The sequence below is a fragment of the Rhinoderma darwinii genome, chromosome 5 (genome assembly GCF_050947455.1).
Source record: "Rhinoderma darwinii isolate aRhiDar2 chromosome 5, aRhiDar2.hap1, whole genome shotgun sequence".
Taxonomy (NCBI): Eukaryota; Metazoa; Chordata; class Amphibia; order Anura; family Rhinodermatidae; genus Rhinoderma; species Rhinoderma darwinii.
In genome coordinates, this window is record NC_134691.1 from 314,407,527 (window position 1) to 314,434,834 (window position 27,308).

General features: G+C 41.5%; 1 protein-coding gene across 2 annotated transcripts in view; it reads right to left on the reverse strand.

Moving 5' to 3' along the window:
* Nucleotides 1-2,220: 2,220 nt before the first annotated feature.
* ZEB1 (zinc finger E-box binding homeobox 1) overlaps nt 2,221-27,308 on the reverse strand; it is a 150,983-nt gene continuing 125,895 nt past the window's right edge. The window contains exons 8-9 of one of the 2 annotated variants that reach the window (XM_075827485.1): nt 9,191-9,371; nt 2,221-4,803 (exon numbers count right to left, since the gene is read on the reverse strand). In XM_075827485.1, the coding sequence (XP_075683600.1) occupies nt 4,274-4,803; nt 9,191-9,371 (711 nt within the window). In that variant the 3' untranslated portion in view covers nt 2,221-4,273. The remainder of the gene's footprint in view (nt 4,804-9,190; nt 9,372-27,308) is intronic. The other variant, XM_075827486.1, reaches the window with a different exon arrangement.

The following is a 27,308-nucleotide window of genomic DNA, read 5'->3' on the forward strand; positions in this document are numbered from 1 at the left end:
TCTCATACGCTCCAATCTAACACAACAAAGCGGATTAAAAAGACGCTCCGCAGGTAAATTTATGAACGTTTTCTCTGCGTTTTTTTCCGCAGTATGTGGATGAGGTTTGTTCAAATCTCAGCCACTCTGCTGCTTCTGTAATACACTGCAGAGTTTTTGCAATGACATTCGCAGTGTTTACGCTGTGTGTCCCCCCCCCCTTACAAGATTACGTCTTTTCAGGGAAATAAATACTAAACTATGTAAATTGCCGGATTACCTGAAGCTGGATTACAGGAATTTACAATAAAACATTAGGATTAAAAAAGGCATCTCGGAGTTACGAGTCTTCCAAAAAAAAAAAAAAGGACTGGTGCTCTTAAAAAATCTCAATTACTACGTTTCACAGCAGCGAGAGGTTTCAAAGCCAATTGAATTCAGAGAACATAATAAGCCCACTTATGTCATGTCCTATCTTCTTCTGCTTGAAGTTTTTCATAGTTCAGGTTTTTTTTTCATGTTTTTTAAATTTAAAAAGGGATTATTTTATGTATTTCACTTTCTTTTCATTTCATTGATCTAGCACTGTAGAAGAGAAATGTCTTTGTTATTAGTTTTTTTTTTTTTTACAAAAACCAACATCTCTGGAGGTGGACAATTTGGAGACACAAACATCTTTCCTGCATTGTCTGTATGGACAGTGCAGCAGGGTATATGTGCTTTATGGCAGCTAATCGACAGAGAAATTCCTTAACTATTACAGCCCCTCCCCTAGAGACCAGGGACTGACAGGGGAGCTGCATACAGAACCGTGTGCATCGTGTTTAGTATTAACACAATGCCTTATCTAGGCCTCCAGCAGTACAATAAAGTGGTCATTAACTTTCTAATGATGTGATGCGCATACTGTCCCAGTCTATACAGCAAAGCTGACAAATGAGTTGAAAACAGGAATCAGCCTATTGTGTTTGCCACTTGCCAGTGTGATAACTGGAATATTCCAAGATTTAGTTTTTAATATACATTTTTGTAAATATTTTAATAAAAAACCCTGATTTAAATAAATGTAATTTTCTAATGATACATTCCCTCTAAAGCCTTTTGATGGCGTGACAATTTTAACACTTGAGATGCAAAAATTAGATCTGAATAAGGGCTTATTCAGACGAACGTGATATACGTCTGTGCCACACACGTGATTTTCACGCGCCTCACACGGACCTATGTTAGTCTATGGGGCTGTGCAGACTGTCGTGAGTTTCACGCGTGTCCGCTGCGTAAAACTCACGACATGTCCATTATTTGTGCGTTGTTCGCGCATCACGCACCCATTGAAGTCAATGGGTGCGTGAAAATCACGCGCAGAACACGGAAGCACTTCCGTGTGACGCGCGTGATTCGCGCAACAGCAGTAAAAAGTATGAATGAAAACAGAAAAGCACCACATGCTTTTCTGTTTACAAACATCCAAACGGAGTGTCATAATGATGGCGGCTGCGCGAAAATCACGCAGCCGCGCATCATACGGGGATGACACACGGAGCTGTTAAGTGCCTTTTGCGCACGCAAAACGCTGCGTTTTTTGCGTGCGCAAAACGCACACGCTCGTGGAAACCCGGCCAAACGCCTCATTCACACGACAGGGTCCTAGTGTCGGCTGATAAAATCGGCCGTTTTGGGCCGTTTTTCCCAGCCGGTTTGCATCCGTTCCGATTCCGTTCCGTGTTGCCTTAGAATGTCTCGTTTTTACTATTGCAAGTCCGGAGAAGGTGAGCAAGGAATTTTATATCTCCTTGCATAGGTTTTCTTTTAAGTCCTGTTAGGTTAGCAAGGAAAAGGGACAGGTAGAATGCAATGAAGGCACATCGGTCTGCATAGAAGCTGCATACATAAACCGGTAGGATATTTCTAATCAAGACAATTTGCAAACTTGATTCTTTTTTTATTTTAGATTCATTGGAGCAATAAAAAAAAATAGAATTTTTTTTTTTTCAAAAGTGTACATAGCCTCAAAACAAAAATCACTGGATACAGGTGGTGAACATTTTCTTTAGACGCAAATGTTCGATACAATTTAGATATTTGCAAATATTTGAGGCGGAAAAGGAAGATTTCAGCTACTCGGCTAAATGTAATTTAAATACACACAATTTCTCGCCAGAATTTTAAAAACTACATTTAAAAAAAAATGTTACACGGTTCAACAGATTATCGATTCACATTTTATTGTAAGGGAGCTTTGAATTACCATTGTATTAGCAAAGGAAAAAATGTTACCAGGCTATTTTCTATAATTCCGTGTCCTCAACATGGAGAGGTTCCGCCACCAACCTTACAGAATAGAAAATTGTGAAAAGAAACATGCCGCTATGTAATTTACCCAACAAAGAAGACAGACACATGTAACTTGTTGATGTATTTTATTGTGAGAGAGGGAGCTTGGTAAAAAACTAGAAAATGACTATGATATTACAATGAACATAAAAAGGTATGTTTCATTTGCTTTTTTTCCCTGCCAAAAACATACAAAAAACCAAAAACAAAACAGAACACATGAATACAAGAACTAATTGGCACAAAAAAAAAAATGTTAAACTTTGTTCCCACTTCCCAACACTGTTTCGTAAAGTCATCTAATTTGGCTTGCTAAGGACAATAATTGTGGTGTTTAACGTTAATCTGAAATAAACTGCTTGGCATCGGGCCACAAGTCTCACAGTGAATTTCAAAAGTTTGTTTTACATATCAAAATCCAGATAACGGTAACAAGGATTTGATTGCAAGTGTAAATCTAATACATTCCTGTCTTAAATTACCTGTTCTACAGCCCAAGGCAAGTATAAATGTTAACATAACACTGTTTAAATCAAATCTCAATGCAAGAGAACCATTTGTAGCTCTACTTTAAATCTTATCAACTTTCCAAAATTTCATACTAAAATATATTATTGTATTAATACAAACTACAGTTTTATACACTAGACTGTGTAATAAATAAAGAAATATAAAAATAAGACACATAAATATAAAAGTTTTCTAAAACTAAAAGGTACAGGTCAGTAAGAAGGGTATTAATACTGCCAGGTTTTGAAGACATACAGTACAAACAAAAAAAGTTGCACAAACCTAAACTAAATGAACTTAAAAATAATACTGATAGGTAACTTTTAGCGAACACCATTAGTAAAACGAGGTCTATAATAGTTAGCATTTTGGAGCAAATATTGGCTTTTTTTTTTCCCACGGGGAAGGCCGTGTTAAAAAAACAAAACAGAACTAAAAAATAACATAAAATAAAATAAATGACAGAGAAAGATTAAAAGTGGAATAAGAATTTGGATTAAAAACTTTGTTGGCTTTAGCTACACAGAAGAGATAGAATACCAATACTACAAATGCTAGTGATTGCAGACCACCATTAAATAAAGGCAAAGCCTTTAAAATACTGAAAATGGCACTTACAGCACAGAAAGTCTTGCATAAGGCCAAGAGAAGATACATAGCTTTAAATCCTTCATATACGTACATTTCAAGCAAATATGAACACTGATGTTTGAAGTTTTCTTTCTTTCCCAGAATAAACTGTTAGTCCCTGCAAATCGGAGCTTCGTGAAAAAATAAAAACAAAAAAAAACAACAACTCACTGATAAGAACACACCTCTTACTTCCACGCTGCGGTCTTCTTAAGGCTAAAAAATATGCTGTAAATTATAATTTTTTTCTTCAAACTATATTATCTATAAAACTCTACCTGGTCTTGGATATGACAAGGTAGTAGTAGCATTTAAAATAGGATTTGTAAAGGAATTTTGTAGTGCAGTTATACTCACATTTCTTTTATAAAATAAAATACTGAAGCAGATTTAGTAGATGTCTGTAACGGTAATAACAATAATTATAATAAAAATTAAAAAAAAAGATAGAAATTTCTCCCAAATGTACAAACTAACGAACATAACAAAACATAATACTGATAAAATAATTGTTTCCAGATGTGAATATGAGCAGGATGAGCAGGTTCCTTTAAAACCTGATTCAGCTTCTGAGTCATTATATACTGGACGTTGCATGTAACAAATGCATTTCCTAAATTTTAAAATTGCAGTGAAAAATTTCTAAGTTTGAGATTCAGGCACACCTGGATTTTTTTTTTTTCTTTTTTTTAACACAGTAGTGAATAGAAATCACAGTATACACACTACTGCGTTTCGGAGAAAAGCATGTATAATATAGAATAAACTTCATTAGAACGTCAAAAGACCTTTCCATAGTGGAAAATATCGAGAAGACCAGCTAAGGGGCAGCCTCATTTTCTGCCACATGATTTTCTGCTACTTCCGGTTCCAAATTTTTTATTTTATCTACACATTCGTCATCCTTCAAAGTACCTTCCAATGGTCCTGGTTCAACCCCTAACTCTGGCTCTTCTAGATCATGCATTAGAACACTTTCTTTTTCATCCTGTCCATCATCCGTATCTTTCTCGTCCTCTTCCTCCTTCTCGCTGTCATCTTCCCGTATTATGCTCTCATGTTCGTCAGAGTCTATCTGAGATGGAGAAGCTTGGGAATCTACATGTTCATTGCTGAGGGTCTCTTGTAAAGTTTCTTCATGCTCCATGCCATCACGTTCCTCTGCCTCCTTCTTGCAGTACGAGTAGCGATGGTTCATGTGTTGGGAATAGGATCCGGAGTGTGAAAATCTCTTACCACATTTGTCACATTGATAGGGCTTCTCTCCAGAATGGAGACGCATATGTTCAATTAAATGGTGTTTGTGTTTGAATGCCTTCGTGCAGATCCCACACTCATGCGGCCGCTTTCCTGCAAACATTGAATGAAAAGAAAGCTGAAATAACGCATATGACGACCAAAAAAAATATGACTAAGTGACTAACGCATGGGAAAGAATGTTGCAGACCTTGATTTTTTTTTTCTCTTACGTAATTATCATTACTATAATGTTACTCCTAACTGGCTGGTATTATTTACAATGTGCTTAGTAGAACATGGTGTTGGATTACATAAATGTTTTTGAATTCTTTTGAAGTGTTACATTAGACATTATGTTTTCAAGGTCAAAGACCTGTTTCTGGCAGGACACCGATAGGAGATAAAGACATACCAAGCATATAGACAATATGCATTAGTATTTAGTAGTTTTAGACCTCTTTTTGCCCAAACCGGGATCGTGGGAAATCTAATGAACTGGAAACAATGTGATGCGTGTGTTTTGCTAATTTTCGAATGTCTATAGAAGGTTTCAGGCAACCTCGGAGGCAGGGATCGTGGCTAGCATTAGTTTTAACCAATGTGCCTAAACCTTAGTATTTTCGTTTTCGTTGGGTAGTAAAGCTGGATGGGTTTCAGCTAGATTTGACTTTCTTCAGATGGATTCCAACATATGCTATATATTTGGCTCCATCTGCTCAGTGACTCATAGTAAAATGAAAGGGAACACCATGCATGCTATTCTGTATCCTATAAAAAAGTGAACACTTTTTGCATCTTATCGAAACCGTTACAGTTTGAGCCCTCTTCAAAGTGTCCTCCAATTGTACTCTGCTGCCTGAATTGACATCAGAAGTGGAGGCGCTCCTGCACGCTGGGCGATACAGTTGCCATGGCAATCGTACAACATAGAGTATCTAGGGTTCCATTAATAGGAATTGGACCTGTGCCAGATACTGGCCAGCGTGCATGAGCGTGCATGAGCGTGCATGAGCGTATCATTTTTTATTATGGCATATGGACATCGTGGAGGGAGGGTCCCAGTTCAGGACCCCTCTCTATGAGCCAGATCAGAGAGAGGATAACCACTCTGGTGGAATCGAACCGTTCATGTATCAAAATGAAAAAAAAAAAGGGTGGGCGGAGAAGGCAATCGCCTAGGGCGTTACTGGGGTCGGGCGCAATTTATTTATTAATAATCACAAAAGCAATTTTCTGCTTTTCTGAAACCACTGCCTTGGGCACCAACAGAGCTTGTCCCACCCCTGACTGGCTGGTTATTGATCTGAATAGCTGCTGTTACTACAGATACTACAGTTTGGCCGACAAAGGGGAAATGAGCAGGATGTTTGCTATGGGGCTCGGGAACCATCCCACAGCAATCTGCCGATTGTCGCCTCGGCCCACAGAGTAAAGGTGTTGTCTGTGACACTATAAGAAAGCTACCCTTATAATGTACATTTATCTTATCCCATGACACCGGTTTCTTGTTCATATCTTCAATATTCCTATTATTCTTATTAAATAGCATTTTGTGTGGAAAATTAACAAATCACGACTTGACACAGAGAAACAAATTAATTGCAAAATTGCCTAAACAGTTCTGGAATCGGGTTCTAAAATAAAGATACAGTTTAAATCCCAGTAAGAAAGCGACAGGAGCAGCTCGGCTTTTATGTTTTTTCTTATAATAGGCGATTATCACAAGTCCTTGCAATCTCTGCATACACAGATTTCAATTGTCGTTATTATTCTCCAAAGTTTAGCGAACAAATTACATTTCATTAATTAGAAATCCAAGAGAGAAATGTGAAGGACAATTTTGAAGCTTGAATACATGATTAGTCGAGATATACACATAATGCTACAGCCCAAATGTTCAATAACCAGCGTGACAATGCTCATTTTATTTTGATTGGAGGAGGAGGATTAAACCTGCTGAGAAGTAGAAGCCGTCAGCAGTCACAACGTTCATTGCAAACGAAAGTAACAAAAATAAAAAAGATTTTAGGGCATATTAAACATTTTAAAAAATGTGAACGTGTCTCTAAATACAAACTTGTGTGAAGTCTATGAGGATACAATGTGGAGCAGTTTCCTGAACGGGTCGGCAAACAGAGGTACACTTTAAAGAGTGTCCACCATTTTTTTAAATTCAAATCGGTCTAAGATTCTGTTCACTTTTATTTCTCAATATTTGTATACGCGGGACAGAGCTCTGTTTTTGTGGTAAAGAACTTCAAATCCCCTGCATAAATTTAACTGATAACATACCAAGAGACGGAGCTGTCTTTTCATAAAATTTTTGACATGTCAAGAGTTTTGATCGGTGAGGGTCCTGGTACTGAGAACCCCACCGATCACTAAAATGAAAGGGGAGAAGCGGTCAGCCGAGCACAGTGCTCCGGTATAGCTTCGGATCTCCTCGGGTCTTCTCGGAGCGGCAGGGTTAGCTAAAGACGGGCTCATAGAAGTCTATCAGCCTGTCTTCAGCTAACGATCTTTCCAAGAAGTGCCAAAGTTATCCCATTACAGCTTTAGTGGCACAGCACTCGGTAGAGCGCTTCTGCCTCTTCTTTTTTGTAATTGGTGGGCATCTCGGCTCCCGGACCCACACCGATCAAAACTTCTCGGACAAGTCACTATGACATGTCACGTTTTATGAAACTACTATTTAATGGGTTATTCCCATCGCTAGGATATGGCATTACTTTGCGATCGATGGGGGTCAGACAGCTGGGATTCCACCGATTCTGAAATTAAAGGAGCCGCAGTGCTGTTCAGGACAAACTTAGAAGAGGCCTCTTCATTATCAGGATAGGTGGGGGTCCCGGCTGTTGGACCCCCGCTGATTGCAAAGTTATGACATATTTTACAGTTTTTTGTATCCTCATATTCTGAGAGCCATAACTTTATTTTTACCTCAATTGTGCAGTGTGAGGGCTTACTTTTTGCAGGATGTTTTAATTGGTACCATTTTTTGGTGCATAAAAACTGCTCAAAAAATTCTTATGTAATTTTTTTTTAAAGCGGTGTTGACGAGAAAACAGCGATTCTGACGTTTTTACATTTTCTTTTTTACGCCACTCATCGTGTGGTTTAAATAATGTTATATTGGAGAGATATTCCATAAAAGCACTGCACTCTAAAAAAGTCAATTATTAAACAAACTGTATATACACAGTCTAGTCACATTATGATGACCACCTCCTGCTTTCGACGTCTGCAGCGCATAGCCCATGAAGGAAGTAATGTGCTGTGGGCTGGCTTGGTGGGTATTTGAGGTGTGAGGTATGCGATAGGCTGTCTGAACACGTATCACTCGTTGTTGCCATGGGTAAAAGGGGCGATTTATCAGAGTTTCAAAAAGAGATGATTATTGGCTTTTGGGCCAAGGGTGTCAGTATTTCTCAAACAGCGCAGTTTGTCAACTGTTCGTGTGCTGATGTTGTGAAACTGTATCTATCGTGAGTGGACAAATGGCACCATTGGGAATAACCAACATGGAAACTGCAGAGCACTACGTGCCTTTGATGTGAGAAGTGAACGTCGGCTACAAAGGTCCGCGAGAGCCGAACGACATGCTACAGTGGAGCAGCTCACCGTGAAAATCAACCAGGGGGCTACCAGACATGTATAAAAATACAGTTCAGCAAACCCTACTGTGTATGAGGCTCCGAAGCAGACGGATGGACACTTCTTCTATGCTAACAAAGGTGCATCGGAAAAATAGGCTTCAATTTGCACGGCACTATCGGAATTGAACCACTGACGATTGGCAAAGGGATGCCTTCTCCGAGGAGTCTCATTATCTGCTTCATCGAACAGATGGACGTTGGCATGTCAGGCGAGAAACATCAGAGAACAAATACCCTGCAACCATTGCTGGAAGAACACAAGCTGGGGGCGGCAGCGTTATGGTTTGGGGAATTTTTTCATGTCATTCTCTGGGTCTACTCATCCATGTGGAAGGCTCTCTGAACCAATTTGGGTATGAATCCATCATTGCAGATCACGTCCACCCATACATGCGGTTTGTCTTCCCTGGGGCAGATGGAATCTTCCAGCAAGACAATGCGACATGTCTCATGGATAGAAATGTTCGACAGTGGTTGGAAGAGCACGGCCAAGACTTCCAAGGCCCCCTAATTCACCAGTCTTGAACCCAATTGAGCATCTGTGGATCCTCGATCAATTTTTTGTTTTATGGATCCTCCCCCACTCACCCTCCAGCAAATGTGGGATGCTCTGCAGTCAGCACGGCTCCAGATACCTGAAACAACCTACCAGCACCTTATTGAGTCACTCCCAGCCGGTCTAGCTGCTGTCCATGCTGCACATGGCGGTTACTCTGGATATTAGCTGGTGGTCATAATAATGGGACTCGACTGTGAATATCTGCCAGTAGTTTGATTGGGGGTTGCATGGACAGGGTAATATTAAGGGTTAATGTAAAGGAAAGGTTACAGTGACTACATACCTGTATGTTCGTACTTGTGCCTCAGCAGGGAGCTGCTCTTCTGGAATATTTTATCACAGAGGTCACAGGCGTACAGCCCATTCTCCGTCTTCTTCAATTTCTTTTTGGGTGGCGTAGAATCAGAGTCATTTTGATCTTCTACATTTGACACTCCCTCGGAACTTGTATCCTGTCTCTCATCCTGGAATAAAAATTGTAACGTTAGATTCTGCTTAGTCTTATTTTTGCATGAAGTGCCAGCTGGCTAATGCGCGATTATTCGGATTAATAAATGCTGCAATTCAATGCTTGTTACATCCCCAGCAGGACTGGTTTAACATAATTACTGTGATCAGATAGTGTATAACATTATGCCACTGGAATCTATAAGCAATGTGAGTCGTATTCCTAGTTGGGATGTGACTCTGCTCAGAGCTATGAAATGAGTTGCGTACCAGCCTGTGTATACAAATGTCTGAGCCAATTTACAATCTTCAGTGCACAGGGGCTGTCATTTCCATTTGTTCTAATTTGCAACACTAAGATTTGAAACTTACAGTCATAGCTGAAACGTCACCCAGCTTCATTAATTCTTTATTTTTTCATTTTCCTTCTGAAATGGTCCTTGACTTGTCATTCTCAATTTAAGTTATTAAAATGTAATTCACCTGTACTTATGTTTTTGGGTGTGAACCAAAACAGAGGCCACTACTGTTCCCAAAGGAGTGGTCATCCAGCTTCGCCACACTTCCATCTAGTTTTGCAGCGTTATGAGAGTTAGGAACGTTTAACACCAAATGTAGGCAGATTTCTCAACATTTACAGGATATCACAGAAAAGGGGGGGGGGTATTCTTTAAAGGGGTCGTTCCCACAATTAAATATTACATTTCTTTGTTAGATCAGGCAAAACATGCCAATCTCTTGATTGGAATAATTATTATTATGCTCCGGTGTCTAGATATTCCTGTTACATACTTGTTATGGCGCCCCCTATTGTTCTTTTGATTCCCTCTCATAACGTCCACCTAATGTGTCCAAAGCCCGTTGTCACACATGCTCCGTAGATCAGCACCACCGCTCAGCTCCTCTTGTACATGGGCGGCGGAGCGATTCCTGCTGTTGCGCCAGATAATAGGGATCGGCGTAATAGTAACGGCTTCTTCTCACCAGCACTGGACCTATTAGGTGGATGTACTGAAGAAGATTTAAAAGAATACCGGGGCTACTATAACAAGTATGTAAAAGCAATATCTAGACCAGAAGTTCCCAACCTTTTCTTGCTCACAATCACCTTTCATATATGGCAGGTGGTGTTGAGCCATACTGGGTATTAAAAGGCATAAAGTGTATTAAAGATAAGACCAAGTTGCATGGTTCCTGCCTAATGTTAACTGCCGGTAATATGTTTTTGTGCCTGGTGCCAAGCTTCAGTAATGCTAAGACATCCCTGGTGTCACTTGGGCACAATCGTATTTGAAGGTGCCCAGAGCTGGGAAGCTATATGTAGGGTTTCTGAGATTACATGTTGCTCCTGAGCCACTGGTTGGGAAAGATTGTGTCATGGAGCCCGTGGGATTTACGGTCATGTGGTCAGCAGAGGGCGGTGTGAACCCACCTTGTCACCAAAGGATTTGAAGTGTGACTAAACTAGGGAGCGGAGTCTAAGGGGGCCCCTGGTCTTCATTCTTTAACCCTTGTACAGGGATCTGGACTTCGCTGCAGGGGAACACCAGGTCGCTACCCTCAGAGTAGTCTCCATTGGTGACTGCCAAAGTCACATGTGTAGTGCCAATAAGCATGGACTGGTATACCAAAAGGTCAGGGCAGGTGGCAAGGTTCGTAACGGGTCACGTAACTAATGGTCTGGGCAGGCGGCAGAAGTTAGTCATGGGTGACCAAGTAAAAGGTATTGCACGGATCGTCAAGGTATTGGCTGAGGTCAAAACATGGGAAATCCAATAAAGGACATTGCCGTGACTCTGGGAACAGTGTACTATATAGCAGAGAGAACTCCCTGTGACCATCGCAGTGCATGTAGTTACATACACTTAAATGGTGTTCGCACAGACAGTGAACAAGTAAACCTTAATTCTGAAGAATCCACTAAAGATGGCTAAACACAATATATAACTGAGTGGTACGGCAACCTAATATTATTAGGTAAAGCCTGACTGTTCTCCGACACGGATCAATCATGTAGGACTCTTCTCCTCACGTTGCGTTTCTGTCGTGTTTTGTTGGAGTTGTATTTGCACTCTCCCACTAATGAAAAGTGTATTATGTTCGTGCTTTATAAATATAGGATGAGGATTATAATATTTTAGTGATAGCACCAGTTCTCGGTAAATGGATGAGTTACAAATAAACTTCAGCCCAAATGTCTCTACTAGGTGACCGGAACAGTTTAGTTCTTAAGATATACAGTAAATGCAGTCACCAAATGAAAGGTGGAAGTGACTACAAGAGCATCTCACAATGTTTGTGTCACTCAGGATGCCAGACCGGAGGAAAGCATGAAACATTAAAGGATTAAGAACTATGTCTGGAAGCGAAAACCCTGATGGTGGAAGGAGAGTCAATCCTATCAGCTGTGACATGTCAATAGGTGGAAATTTACCATAGAGACCAAAGGGAATTGGTGGGACTCCATCCTTGTGTAATACCTATGCTATTTGTCGAGCACTGAAATTCTATTATATTCTACAACAGACACAAATCGATTGGGACGAGATATAGAAATTGAAATCAATAGAATCCCTTATGAAAAAGCAATATGTAAGGCAAGGTAAGGAACCACCGGAAGAATTAAAAAAGAGGTTTTTGGCTACTGCCACTTGTAACTTCCCAGCCGTAGTAAGCCGTTGTCAGCGGGATACATGGTAGCACATCATATGAACTTTTTTGCCTCCCACTTTCAACTGGGGCAATCAGGACAGAGTACAATAAAGTGACCACAAAAGATAGGATTGTCCTACAGCTCTCAAATGTTTATGTCCGATTGGTAGAATGTAATGTAATTAAAAATTTTCTTTTCATTTTTATGTTGCTGTAACTGAGTCATTATTTTTAGTTTTATCAGGGTAAATGTTGTTTTCAGATCCATTTAATTTAGCAATAAAATTCTATCATCATGTTGTTTTTGTTCGCCGTTCACCTGTCTCCATAAATACAGAAAACGGATTGTATATTATGGGAATACCAGATATTCCGGTTTTTTTCATGGTCATGTGATATTTAGTATCCGAATATTTTTTAACTGACAATTTTGTTTTTACATTAAATTTATTTTTTAAATCACACCAAGGGATTTTTTTATTTTTAATATTTAATTGTGAACTGTAAATGCTCGGGTATATGTATTTACACTAGCATATTAAGCCTATCCATACACGTTAGGGTGTAAAGTATCCGCTAAGAGGCGCTTTCAATTCTTTCAAAGGAACAGAGAAAAAGAACGTCATTATGGCGTTACTGGGGTTCTTCGTAAAGAACAAAAATAAACCCCATCCCTTTGACACCATGACCAGTATTGGACTGCTGAGTTAGAGAGGTTGTAATGGCCAAGGTCAATAAACCTGACACTTACAAAAGAGGTTGCCTTACATGAGAAAAACATGGCTGCTTACTTCTAGTAACAGCGCCACTCTTGTCCATAGGCTGGGCCTGGTACTGCAGCTGTCATTGGTGACCCTTATAATCAGTTAGGGCTAAACAGAATTCAGATTAGTAAGTCTCATTACGGGACAATGATTTGTTGTCCAGTGTTAAGATGGGATTTTCGTCAGCGCGGACCCTATAAATGCTATAGGTCGCACGCCAGCTCAGTATTCGCCGTGTTCTTTTAAAGATGCCAGACTCGGCGAAACGTGTTGGGGAACCTACTGTGTGATTTTTAATAAGAGTGCTCATAGCGTTGCTTCAGAATTGAATGGCAGGACTAAAGAATCAATGTATATGTTCCAATAAAAGTATATATTTAAATATCTGGTTCAGTATAGAGAATAGTTATCCAGAAAATGCGGGTCAATTTAATAAAATAAAAGCTCACTAGCAAATTGTATGCTGATATTTTAATTATCAATTAATACAAGTAAATGTTTTATATTAATCTAGGTGAAAAGGGATTGTTTGGAAATAAAATTTGTATTGCAGCTCAGTCCCATTCACTTAAAGAGTCTCTGTCACCACATTATAAGTGGCCTATCTTGTACATAATGTGATCGGCGCTGTAATGTAGATTACAGCAGTGTTTTTTTATTTAGAAAAACGATAATTTTTTGACGGAGTTCTGACCTATTTTAGCTTTATGCTAATGACTTTCTTAATGTCCAACTGGGCGTGTTTTTACTTTTGACCAAGTGGGAGTTGTACAGAGGAGTGTATGACGCTGACCAATCAGTGACCAATCAGCGTCATACACTTCTATCCATTCATTTACACAGCATATAGTGATCTTATTACATCACTATGTGCAGCCACATAAACGCACAGTAACGGTACTGATGTATCCTGACAGTGAATATACATTACCTCCAGCCAGGACGTGATGTCTATTCAGAATCCTGACACTTCTGTAGCGTTTCTGTGAGATTTACAGCAAGGCAAGCGTAAGCTCGCGAGATTACGATGTAACCTGTCATTTAAAACTAGATTACGCTTGCCTTGCTGTAAATCTCACAGAAACGCTACAGAAGTGTCAGGATTCTGAATAGACATCACGTCCTGGCTGGAGGTAATGTATATTCACGGTCAGGATACTTTTTTGGTGTATGTGGCTGCACATAGCGATATAGCTATATCGCTATGTGCTGTGTAAATGAATGGGGTCAAGTATATGACGCTGATTGGTCAGCGCCATACACTCCTCTGTACAACGCCCACTTGGTCAAAAAGTAAAACACGCCCAGTTGTCCATTAAGAAACTCATTAGAATAAAGCTAAAATAGGTCATAACTCCGTAAAAAATGATTGTTTTTCTAAATAAAAAAAAAGCTGCTGTAATCTACATTACAGCGCCGATCACATCATGTACAATATAGGCCCCTTATAATGTGGTGACAGAGCCGCTTTAAATAGCGGCTATACCAGACTAATCCTTTGAGTAAGGGCGGCGCTGTTTTTAAAAAAAAATAAAAAAATCGGATACAAGCTCTTTCACGTAGCAGTGCGCTTCCTCTGTACATCCCCTAGTACTGTCAGGGATCATTACCATGTATATTGTTTGAAAAATATTATCCTCACACATATGTATATACATTTCAGTTCTTTGTGTAATATACTGATATATATAACAAGTTCTTTGTTCATGTCGGACACACCTATGGAAGACACCGCCCCCTGGAATGCAAGAAGAGTGAGTCTGAGAAACTGGTGGGGGCGTGGGCACTCCCACATCTCTGGGGAGGAGGCATGTGTCTCTTTCTGTGTTTCTTTGTTCTGAATAAAAAGTTTTTTTTTCAGTCTTCCTCCTGACAGAGAGGGAAGCTGTACCAAATATCTCTGTGTGGTGTACTTCTCTCCAGGCATGCCTTCAGCTTTCAATTTACAGAGGTGGTTATTTGGTGTGAAATACGGACCTGACGTTACTGGAAGGGATAAAACTGTTTTCCGGCCTTAAAGGATTATTATTGGATAGCATGTAAATACAATACCAGTATATTAGACAACTGCTTGAAATGCAATTGCCTATTCTAAGAGTTAAAGTGGCTTCAAAATTAGGACTATTTTATAGCATAGATGAAAAGATCAACTTCGATAGAGTACTTCGTATTTTCCTATGCTTTTATTAGTCTAGGTTTCTCTGTTGGAGAATGTGAAATTGACACACGCTGTGATGAACGCAAACTGGACGCGACTACGTACACAGAATGCAGCGGAGAACTAATCTCATATACACAGGTGTCACAACAAACAAAGCAGCGCACTCCTCCGCACTCTGATCAGCCAGTTACACGCGCTCCTCCACTTCACAACGTGCCATCAATTACAGCACAATTACATTTTGCACACGTCACTCAAAAGGAAAATATGTACATTTACTAAAATCAGAAAAAGTCTAAATAAAATGATCGATTTATCACATCTGCAACATCAATAGGACATCAAATCGGAGATGGTCTAGATTGCGAATTAGTTAGAGCTAAACTACCAGAAAAATAGATTAAAGGAACTTCGCAGTTTGCATGAAAAATGATAAAAGAGGTTTTTCAGAAGGCTGCGGTTTTTGTTTTTTTTTAACCATCAATTATCCGTGTTTGAAAGGTTACAAGCTCCTTATGTCAACACTTCCTGTCTAGTGTACAGGGGGTCCAGTGTTATCATCAGGGCATTATGTAGATCCAAATCACTGTTCACATCCAAAGTTACTTGAATAGGTGAGGCAGTTTTATCAATGTAACACATGAGAAAAGAAAAAAAGAAAAAGTTGGGCCAGAAATTTTTTGCAGGTGGCAGGTGCCATATTTATCAAAGTTATGCAATTTTTTACATTAATGCTACAAGACATTTATCTTTAAAAAAAATAGACACTTCTCCTGTGCTGCACCTATTCTGTGGACCTCGCTGCCCCGTACCCCCAGACTAGCTCCTTACATTCCCAGTTTCAAGCGTTTCATCAAAACTCATTTCTTCAAAGGAGACTTATGTCACATAGTAAAGCTAAACCTGGTCACAGCTATCTCCCCTTATCCTGTCCTCCTCTAGCTCCCCTTGTCACATCATTATGCACTTTATATCCAGGAGGGCTCAAATACTGTCTGGCTGACAGGGTCATGCAGCTTTAGGGTATGTGCACACGTAGTGACCAAAAACGTCTGAAAATACAGAGCTCTTTTCAAGGGAAAACAGCCCCTGATTTTCAGACGTTTTTTGAGCAACTCGCGTTTTTCGCGCCATTTTCGCGGCGTTTTTTACGTCCGTTTTTGGAGCTGTTTTCATTGGAGTCTATGAGAAAACAGCTCCAAAAACGTCCAAAGAAGTGTCCTGCACTTCTTTTGACGAGGCTGTATTTTTACGCGGCGTCGTTTGACAGCTGTCAAACGACGACGCGTAAATTACAGGTCGTCTGCACAGTACGTCGGCAAACCCATTCAAATGAATGGGCAGATGTTTGCCGACGTATTGTAGCCCTATTTTCAGACGTAAAACGAGGCATAATACGCCTCGTTTAAGTCTGAAAATAGGTCGTGTGAACCCAGCCTTAGGGCACCTTCACACTTGTGTATGAAAATAAGAATTAAATATGGAAGCGCAATACAGATTTTAACAACTATTTAATTTTTCTCAAATACAATTATAAGTAAAATGCAATCATTTCACTTTTTATCATAGACTTTTCACCCCTCTGATCCCACCCACACCCTGGTCCACACAGGGAAAGAAATTGGATTTATGTTTTTAAAATTTTATTCGGTTTTGTTTCCGTATTTTGTTACGAGTTGTCTGTTTTTCATCCGCATTTGTTCCGTTTCTTGCTAAAGGAATAGCAACGGTTTTGCAGTTTTTGTAATGTTGCTGAAATTTATATGTAAAAAACGGACCAAACACTGTGAAAAAACGGAACATGGTTTTGTAAAATCAGCCCGATGATTTCTATGACGTGGGTTGCGAGTTTGCGTATTTTGGCCAAAATATCAAGTAATACCTCATGTTTATCATGGATATTTACCGTTTACCATGGATATATTTTCAGGATGCAGCCAGGCCTTGTACTGTTGGGGAGAATAGTGTAAAATTGTGTGGTACACTTAGAAGGTGCTGGGCAGCCCCCTCTAATAGTGTGTGCGTAAATAATAGGCTGTATGCCAGCATGATGAACTACATGTAAGTGTGTGACTGCACACAGATATTGCTTCTATAAGTGTGCCAATGATAATACTAGGCAGTCAACCCCCTCATGAATAGTTGCGTGAGAGTTGTTGTTCATTAGTATTTTGCACAAGAGCAATCTCCCTCTATTAAACACACAAAAAGGGGGCTCATATGGCAACTAAAGTCAGGGGCTAGGTGCTATGTGATTAACGCATCCTCCCTAAATACCAGAAAAGGCAACTCCTATAGATACATTTATAAACAAAAGGAGATAAAGGAGCTAAATAGCCAATAGTAATAAAATTTAATATCTTTTATTGACACATAAATACACAAAATATTAAAAAATACAAAAGGACAAAGGGACTCTGTAGTTCCAAAACAGCACAACAGGAGAAACTCCCAGAAATAATCCAGGGCAAAATAAACGGACAAACTAGGTCCAGAGTATAAGACACAGTGTCTAATGATACAGATGACAACCTTCACATACAAAGGACAGGGTAAAGAGTGGAGATGAATTACCTGAAAGAACAGGTCCACAGACTGAAAAGTCAGTCACTACCCATCTATTCAAAAAAAGTCGTCTTACCCATAGTAAATGGACCGGGAGAATCGATCAAGTGTGCCGTTTTACCCCAACGCGCGTTTTGCGGTCTGCTTCCTCAAGGGGTATGATGTATCAAAGAATGAGACAGCACTATATGTGATAGCCAACAGGTGTTCATCACTGGTTCAATTAACACCCTCCAATGAACAGCGGCGCGCATTCCCTGCCGAAAACCAGAAGTGAGGCATGCCCCACTTCCAGCCCCCGGCGCCTTAGCGCACATCCGGAATCCCCGACGCGTACAGCGATCCCGAGCATGCGCAGTGCGCCAAAGGGGGCGGGAGCGAGGCAGAGCCACACAGCGGAGTCGTACAGGAGATGCGCGCACCTCATTGGAAGGTGGAAAGAGCTAAAAGGGTTAACGTGTTTCGGTATATAATGGCTTTTAGTGAGGAGATCTTTGAGGTTTTTACTTCTTTTTGCTGTCATCATCGGTTTTGAGGGTAGGCATTGTGCTAAAACGGGTTCCGATCTCAGAATGGGCCAATGTTGTCCAAGAATTGACCTCATTTTGTCCCATTGACTATTATATGTTGTGATAAATCGAACGTTGTTATCTACATTTGGAGTTGTTTTCGTACGCAGTAGATCGGTTCGTGGTGTTTTTCTAGCTCGATTATACCCTGATTTAATAAGGCGTGTGCTATACCCTCTATCCTCAAATCTGGTTTTGAGATCACCTGACTGCTTTTCAAATAACTTGTTGGTAGAGCAGATCCGCTTCATCCTGATGAACTGCCCAACCGGGATGGCTTGAACAGTAGACCGTGTATGGAAAGACGTAGCGTGCAGCAGTGAATTTACTGATGTGGATTTCCGAAAGACATCAGTCTGGAGGAAACCATCTCCATCAGCAAAAATCCCTATATCAAGAAAATCTATCTGTTGTCTATGGGATTTATAAGTTAATTTGATGTTGTAGGAATTGGAATTTAGCTGCTGCATGAATTTAACCAAACTACATTCTGACCCCTGCCAAATAAATAGAATGTCATCTATATATCGAAACCAGCACTGTACATGTTCAGCGGCCCGAGCGCCATCCCCATGAAAAACCTGCCTCTCCCAGAGGCCAAGAAACAGGTTCGCATAGGATGGCGCACAGGCCGCGCCCATCGCAGTGCCACGGGTTTGTAGATAGTAGTGGTCCTTGAATACAAAGAAGTTATGGGTCAGAATGTACTGTAGAAGTTCCAAGATGAATTTGGACATATCGCCATCCCGGTTGCTCATCTCCAGGAAAAAGCGGACCGCCTCCAAACCGTCGCAATGCCGTATGCATGTATATAAAGACCCTACGTCAGCCGTAACCAATAGCATGTCTGACTCTATTTGTATTCCATCTAACCTCCCCAGGACCTCCGTCGTATCTTTAACGTATGAGGGTAGCTCAGCGACCAAAGGTTTAAGATAGTAATCAACAAATTTACAGATTGGGTCACAGAGACCACCCATACCTGACACGATCGGACGTCCCGGGGGGTCCAAAAGATTCTTATGCACTTTGGGTAGGAGGTAAAGTGTAGGGATCTTTGGCTCCTCTATGAGAAGTCCCTCGTATATTTTCTTTGGGATAGTTCCCCTATCCAGGGCTTTATCAAGGATCTTGACTAGGTCTGAGGAAAAAGCAGACAGAGGACTATGTGTCAATTTAACGTAAGTCTGTTTGTCACGTAGTTGTTTGAAAGCTTCCTTTTCGTATTTAAGTGCCGGCCAGATCACGATGTTCCCCCCTTTGTCTGCTGGTTTTATCACTACGTCATCCAATGATTGTAAATCACTCAATGCTTTCCTCTGCGTGCGTGTAAGATTATCCACCCCTCTAATTGTGGAACGTTTTTTAAATTCATTTATAACCACTTTGGTAAAGATCTCCACTTGGGGGCACAGAGACAAAGGGGGATACCTCGTAGATCTAGGCAGCACAGATGTTGGAAATGAGCCCATTACCTCTGCCGTCTGTTCACGTAACAAATCCTCTAAGGCTTGTAAGGCCTCTCTTTCCATCTCACTAGTGATCGTTAGAGTGTCTGAGCTCCTGTTGTATAGTTTTTTTTAAAACCAATTTGCGCGCAAAAAGGTGAAGATCTTTTAATGCTGTAAAAAAGTCAAAAGGGTTGGTAGGTTAAAAAGTCAATCCCTTGCTCAGAACCTCAATTTGGGCATCAGAGAGAGTGTGAGAGGATAGGTTTTAAAAAAGCTATACAACAGGAGCTCAGACACTCTAACGATCACTAGTGAGATGGAAAGAGAGGCCTTACAAGCCTTAGAGGATTTGTTACGTGAACAGACGGCAGAGGTAATGGGCTCATTTCCAACATCTGTGCTGCCTAGATCTACGAGGTATCCCCCTTTGTCTCTGTGCCCCCAAGTGGAGATCTTTACCAAAGTGGTTATAAATGAATTAAAAAAACTTTCCACAATTAGAGGGGTGGATAATCTTACACGCACGCAGAGGAAAGCATTGAGTGATTTACAATCATTGGATGACGTAGTGATAAAACCAGCAGACAAAGGGGGGAACATCGTGATCTGGCCGGCACTTAAATACGAAAAGGAAGCTTTCAAACAACTACGTGACAAACAGACTTACGTTAAATTGACACATAGTCCTCTGTCTGCTTTTTCCTCAGACCTAGTCAAGATCCTTGATAAAGCCCTGGATAGGGGAACTATCCCAAAGAAAATATACGAGGGACTTCTCATAGAGGAGCCAAAGATCCCTACACTTTACCTCCTACCCAAAGTGCATAAGAATCTTTTGGACCCCCCGGGACGTCCGATCGTGTCAGGTATGGGTGGTCTCTGTGACCCAATCTGTAAATTTGTTGATTACTATCTTAAACCTTTGGTCGCTGAGCTACCCTCATACGTTAAAGATACGACGGAGGTCCTGGGGAGGTTAGATGGAATACAAATAGAGTCAGACATGCTATTGGTTACGGCTGACGTAGGGTCTTTATATACATGCATACGGCATTGCGACGGTTTGGAGGCGGTCCGCTTTTTCCTGGAGATGAGCAACCGGGATGGCGATATGTCCAAATTCATCTTGGAACTTCTACAGTACATTCTGACCCATAACTTCTTTGTATTCAAGGACCACTACTATCTACAAACCCGTGGCACTGCGATGGGCGCGGCCTGTGCGCCATCCTATGCGAACCTGTTTCTTGGCCTCTGGGAGAGGCAGGTTTTTCATGGGGATGGCGCTCGGGCTGCTGAACATGTACAGTGCTGGTTTCGATATATAGATGACATTCTATTTATTTGGCAGGGGTCAGAATGTAGTTTGGTTAAATTCATGCAGCAGCTAAATTCCAATTCCTACAACATCAAATTAACTTATAAATCCCATAGACAACAGATAGATTTTCTTGATATAGGGATTTTTGCTGATGGAGATGGTTTCCTCCAGACTGATGTCTTTCGGAAATAAACATCAGTAAATTCACTGCTGCACGCTACGTCTTTCCATACACGGTCTACTGTTCAAGCCATCCCGGTTGGGCAGTTCATCAGGATGAAGCGGATCTGCTCTACCAACAAGTTATTTGAAAAGCAGTCAGGTGATCTCAAAACCAGATTTGAGGATAGAGGGTATAGCACACGCCTTATTAAATGAGGGTATAATCGAGCTAGAAAAACACCACGAACCGATCTACTGCGTACGAAAACAACCCCAAATGTAGATAACAACGTTGGATTTATCACAACATATAATAGTCAATGGGACAAAATGAGGTCAATTCTTGGACAACATTGGCCCATTCTGAGATCGGAACCAGTTTTAGCACAATGCCTACCCTCAAAACCGATGAGGACAGCAAAAAGAAGTAAAAACCTCAAAGATCTCCTCACTAAAAGCCATTATATACCGAAACACGTTAACCCTTTTAGCTATCGCGAACATAAAACCGGATGTTACCCATGTGGTGACTGCAGTGCATGCCCCAATAGTAGAGCCACCGATTTTTTGACTGCGGATGGTATGAGAACATTCAAAATTAGAGATTATATCTCTTGCAGCACTACACATGTAGTCTATTACGCACTTTGTGGATGTCCTAAAATTTATATAGGCTTAACGTCCAGACAGTTGCGGATACGCATCAGAGAACACGTACGCGATATCATCGGAGCTAAGGCAATAAGCGACTACAGACAACTTAAAACATTGCCTAGACACTTCAAACAATACCATGGCTGTAATCCTAAGTCTCTTATGATTCGCGGAATTGACCGCATACACTGTGGCATCAGAGGGGGTGATCTGAGGAAGGTATTGGCTCAAAAAGAGTGTATGTGGATCGTGAAACTCGGAACTATGACCCCTAGTGGGCTTAATGAACAACTAAATTTCGCCCCCTTTTTATAAATCTCCGTACCACCATTTGCTTTTAATGTAATTTTATTTTAATTGCTGTATCTTGATTTTGCTACATGGGGATTTGATGCATTAACTCTGTGACAGCATTTATCTCTGACGAGACCCTGAAATCCATCACTGGATCCTACTATCAAGATGAAAGAAGATAACATCGTAATACCAGAAATAGATGTACATGTCTTTCTGTATACTCTCGATCCTTGTACTGACCACAATTTATGTGTTTAAGGCAGCAATAGCTTTGTATCTCTCCTTGTCTTTCTCTTAGGCCTGATTTACACGAGCGTGTGCGTTTTGCGCGCGCAAAAGGCACTTGACAGCTCCGTGTGTCATCCGTGTATGATGCGCGGCTGTGTGATTTTCGCGCAGCCGCCATCATAGAGATGAGGCTAGTCGACGCCCGTCACTGTCCAAGGTGCTGAAAGAGCTAACTGATCGGCAGTAACTCTTTCAGCACCCTCGACAGTGAGTTCCGATCACAATATACACCAACCTGTGAATCAAAAAAAGACGTTCATACTTACCATGAACTTCCTGCTTCCTCCAGTCCGGTCTCCCGGCCGGTATCATGGACTGCCGCGTCATCCTGGGAGGTGGGGCCGGATGACAAGAGAGGGACGCGTGTCCCTCTCTTGTCATCCGGCCCCACCTCCCAGGATGACGCGGCAGTCCATGAGACCGCTGCAGCCTGTGATTGGCTGCAGCCTGTGCTTGGCCTGTGATTGGCTGCAGCTGTCACTTGGACTGAATTGTCATCCCGGGAGGTCGGACTGGAGGAAGAAGCTGGGAGTTGTCGGTAAGTCAGAACCTCTTGTTTTTTTTACACGTATATGTATATTGTGATCGGAAGTCACTGTCCATGGTGCTGAACCAGTTTAACTCTTTCAGCACCGTGGACAGTGACTGTCTCCTGCCGTCGCGTACCCGAACATTTTTTCCGGGTTCGGTCAAAACGAGTTCGGCCGAACCCGGTGAAGTTCGGTGCGCTCATCTCTAATTTGACACTCCGTTTGGATGTTTGTAAACAGAAAAGCAAGTGGTGCTTTTATGTTTACATTCATCTTTTTGACAGCTCTTGCGCGAATCACGCAGTTCGCACGTAAGTGCTTCCGTGCGGCATGCGTGGTTTTCACGCACCCATTGACTTCAATGGGTGCGTGATGCGCGAAAAACGCACGATTATAGAACATGTCGTGAGTTTTACGCAACGCACTCACGCTTCGCAAAATTCACGCATCGTCTACACTGCCCCATAGACTAATATAGGTGCGTACGACACGCGTGAAAAGCACGCGCGTATATTACGCTCGTGTAAATGAGGCCTAATATTGTTAACACTTATTTCCCTGATCAGTGATACTGTGCCTAAGGTTATATTCTGCTGACAGTATGTTTTATGTCTTTTTAATATCGTATACCCATATATTAATTATGCCACTGCAATGTTTGCACTATACATACACATATTGGTTTATGTGATTTTATCCCTGCATCTCTCCTTTTTTATCCTTGTCCTATCACTCACTCTAATATGAGACTTAGTGTCTCTCTTATATCTGCGGACTTAGACTGTGTCTTCCAGTGTCCCCAGTCTTAATTTAACTTTCTAACCACGACAAATGTTTAGGATTTCCTACACATAACCATATTTAAATGTCAATGCTATTATCTGAGTACTATATGTATTCTTTAAATTGCCGATTTCTTATTTCACTTCTCTCGGTATTACACTTTCATTACCCACATTTTTTTACCTAGTTATCGCTTCATTTAGATGATTCCGATCCATACGCTCTATATATTGCCACTTACTTTCTCTGACAGTGCATCGTTTCTTCTGACCTCTTTCCACCTTCCAATGAGTTGCGCGCATCTCCTGTACGACTCCGCTGTGTGGCTCTGCCTCGCTCCCGCCCCCTTTGGCACACTGCGCATGCTCGGGATCCCTGTACGCGTTGGGGATTCCGGATGTGCGCTACGGCGCCGGGGGCTGAAAGTGGGGCATGCCTCACTTCCGGTTTTCGGCAGGGAATGCGCGCCGCTGTTCATTGGAGGGTGTTAATTGAACCAGTGATGAACACCTGTTGGCTATCAGATATAGTGCTGTCTCATTCTTTGATACATCATACCCCTTGAGGAAGCAGACCGCGAAACGTGCGTTGGGGTAAAACAGCACACTTGATCGATTCTCCCGGTCCATTTACTATGGGTAAGACGACTTTTTTTGAATAGATGGGTGGTGACTGACTTTTCAGTCTGTGGACCTGTTCTTTCAGGTGATTCATCTCCACTCTTTACCCTGTCCTTTGTATGTGAAGGTTGTCATCTGTATCATTAGACACTGTGTCTTATACTCTGGACCTGGTTTGTCTGTTTATTTTGCCCTGGATTATTTCTGGGAGTTTCTCCTGTTGTGCTGTTTTGGAACTACAGAGTCCCTTTGTCCTTTTTTTTAAAATATATTTTGTGTATTTATGTGTCAATAAAAGATATTTAATTTTATTACTATTGGCTATTTAGCTCCTTTATCTCCTTTTGTTTATAAATCTCCCTCTATGTAGCATTGTGGTTTGTCTGCATCCTGTTGGGAATTGGTGTTTGCACCATGCCCTGTCCAAATATGGACAGTGACATCAGGAGCTTCAGTAAGTGCTGGAGCCCCAGGGCAGAGTGCTAGAGGATGCTCTGCTCAGGGACTCCAGGGCCAGCAAACTCCTGACGTCACTCCAGGGCAGGAACCTTTTTTAATGGATGGCATCCAAGTGACGGCCATTTTTTACACGGCCCCATTGAATTCTATGGCAGCCGTGTGGCTGTGAGAACGGCCCGAAATAGTGCATGTTCAATTTTTGACCGGTAGAACAGGCTGTCGAAAAATCGGCCATGTTAATAGCCGCATTGGGGTTAACATATTTTATTGCAGCAGTGTGATGGCTGTTAAAAAAGAAAACGTTCGTCACATGGCCGTTAAAAACAGGCGTGTGAACAGGGCCTTAGACGTGATCAATAACAGGTATAGGTCAGAGACACGCAGGACTCGCTGCCACCAAAATTCAGGTCTTCGCGCAAGATACCTCAAAAAGTAAAAATTATTTGTAAAAGAAGTGATTATAAAAGTTGCACCAAACACAAATACACAAGTATCAAAGGTGTACATATACTTTAAGATTTAGACCGCGTAAAAACTAGACCAGGCAGTTGGCAGAGGCACCAAATTTATCACCCTGGCGCACGCTGTATGATAAATTTGTCTAATCTTGCTAGACACATTTCCTTGTACAACCTCTTGGTTGGCATAGTTAACATTTTTTTTATCCAAATTTTGGCACATTTTACGCCATGCCCCCTTAGGCTGGGTTCACATCAGCGTTGGTTTTCCATCCATGGGTTCCGGTGCAGCTTTGCGTAGGAGGAACCCATGAACGGAAAGCCAAATGGAAACTAAAGCTTCCATTTGCATTACCATTGGTTTCAATGGTAATCCTTCCGTTTGCCTTGGTTTCCGTTTATTTCCCTCCCAAAAGGTTTTAGGCTTTTGTTTTTTTTTTAGTGGAAACAATAGCGCAGTCAACCATACTATCGTTTTCAACCCAAAAAAAACGGAAACCTTACGGAACAGAAACCAAGGCAAACGGAAGTATTACCATTGAAATCAATTGTAATTCAAATTGAGGCTTTAGTTTCCGTCTGGCTTTCCGTTCACAGGTTCTTCAGATGGAAAGCTGCAACGGAACCCACGAACGGAAAACCAACGCTGATGTGAACAAGTCCTAAGTCAGAATTGGACTGAGCATCCAGGTGTTGCAGGACAAGGTAGCAGAGCAGAATACAAGTATTAGCGCAGGAACAGGTGTTATTACTGTGGTTTCCCAAGGAAAAGTTCTCACACTCTGCAAAGAAATGTGAAGTGATTCCATAGAGATAATAAAATGAGCAGTAACCACATGCAAGACGGCGCGTGTGACCGGCAGCAATGTACACACTTCCTACTGTGTATTTGGGTTTAGCGTTGATGGAAGAAAGCACTTGACATAGGGCTTAGTTGTGTAACATCAATTCTGTACAGATCTGGGTGGTTTAATACTCATTATACTCAAGGTCAGAGTGTCACAAAATATTACTCAATAAATACAAAATCCTCCAACCACACTTTCTTTTCCAACTAAATTAGCAACATTTATCCAATATTTGAAGGGAATGCCCAGTCCTGGACAACGCCTTAACTCCATAGATACAATTACAAGTCAGCAGAAAACTAGTGATGAAATGTGGTCCAAAGAGGATTCTGAAGACCATGACCACATGATGGTGGAAGGGTTGTTGCTTTACATACCACACTGGTCCCTCAAGTTACAATGGCCTCAGGTTACAATAGTTTCAATATACAATGAATGGTCTTTCCTGGGTCATTGTAACTTAAAACCACATTCAGCGCACAATGCCACAGACAGTCCGGATCTGCGGGGCGTGTCCTCGGCTGGAAGATCCAGCCAATCAGCATGGGCATTTCTCTTGTAAAACACTTGTATTACTGCAGTGCACGTACTGATTGGCTGTCTAGTAGCGCCTCTCTACAGTATAGTACGGTACTACATGTCCTGTACTGCTCTTCTCCTCTGCCAGGGTGAGTTGCTCCTTTGGACACCGGGTGAGGGCGCTCTGTTCTTTTTCTGGCAGACGGTGTATTGTGCAGAATTCTGAGGAAGCTCCTGTCCTCATCAGAGAAAGTGATTTACAGCCTCCAGCAGCTAGTTCTGACTTTTATATGTAAGGACTTGTTTTATCTGTATTAGGCCTGATTTACACGAGCGTGTGCGTTTTGCGTGTGCAAAAGGCACTTAACAGCTCCGTGTGTCATCAGCGTATGATGCGCGGCTGCGAGATTTTCTCGCAGCCGCCATCATTATGACACTCCGTTTTGATGTTTGTAAACAGAAAAGCACGTGGTGCTTTTCTGTTTACATTCAGAGTTTGACAGCTGTTGCGCGAATCACGCAGTTCGCACGGAAGTGCTTCCGTGCGGCATGCGTGGTTTTCACGCACCCATTGACTTCAATGGGTGCGTGATGCGCGAACAGCGCACAAAGATAGGACATGTCGTGAGTTTTTTTCAGCGGACTCACGCTGAGCAAAACTCAGACTGTCTGCATGCCCCCACGCTCGTGTAAACGGGGCCTTAGGGATGCACGATGCATCGAAAATCCGATACGGTTTCGATACCGTGCACCCTCAAAAGGTTCGAAACCATTAATCCATGTATTTCGATACTAAGCTGTGTGGCCGCACAGCTAAGTATAGTAATACATGAATGTTGTTGGAGCGTTTTTG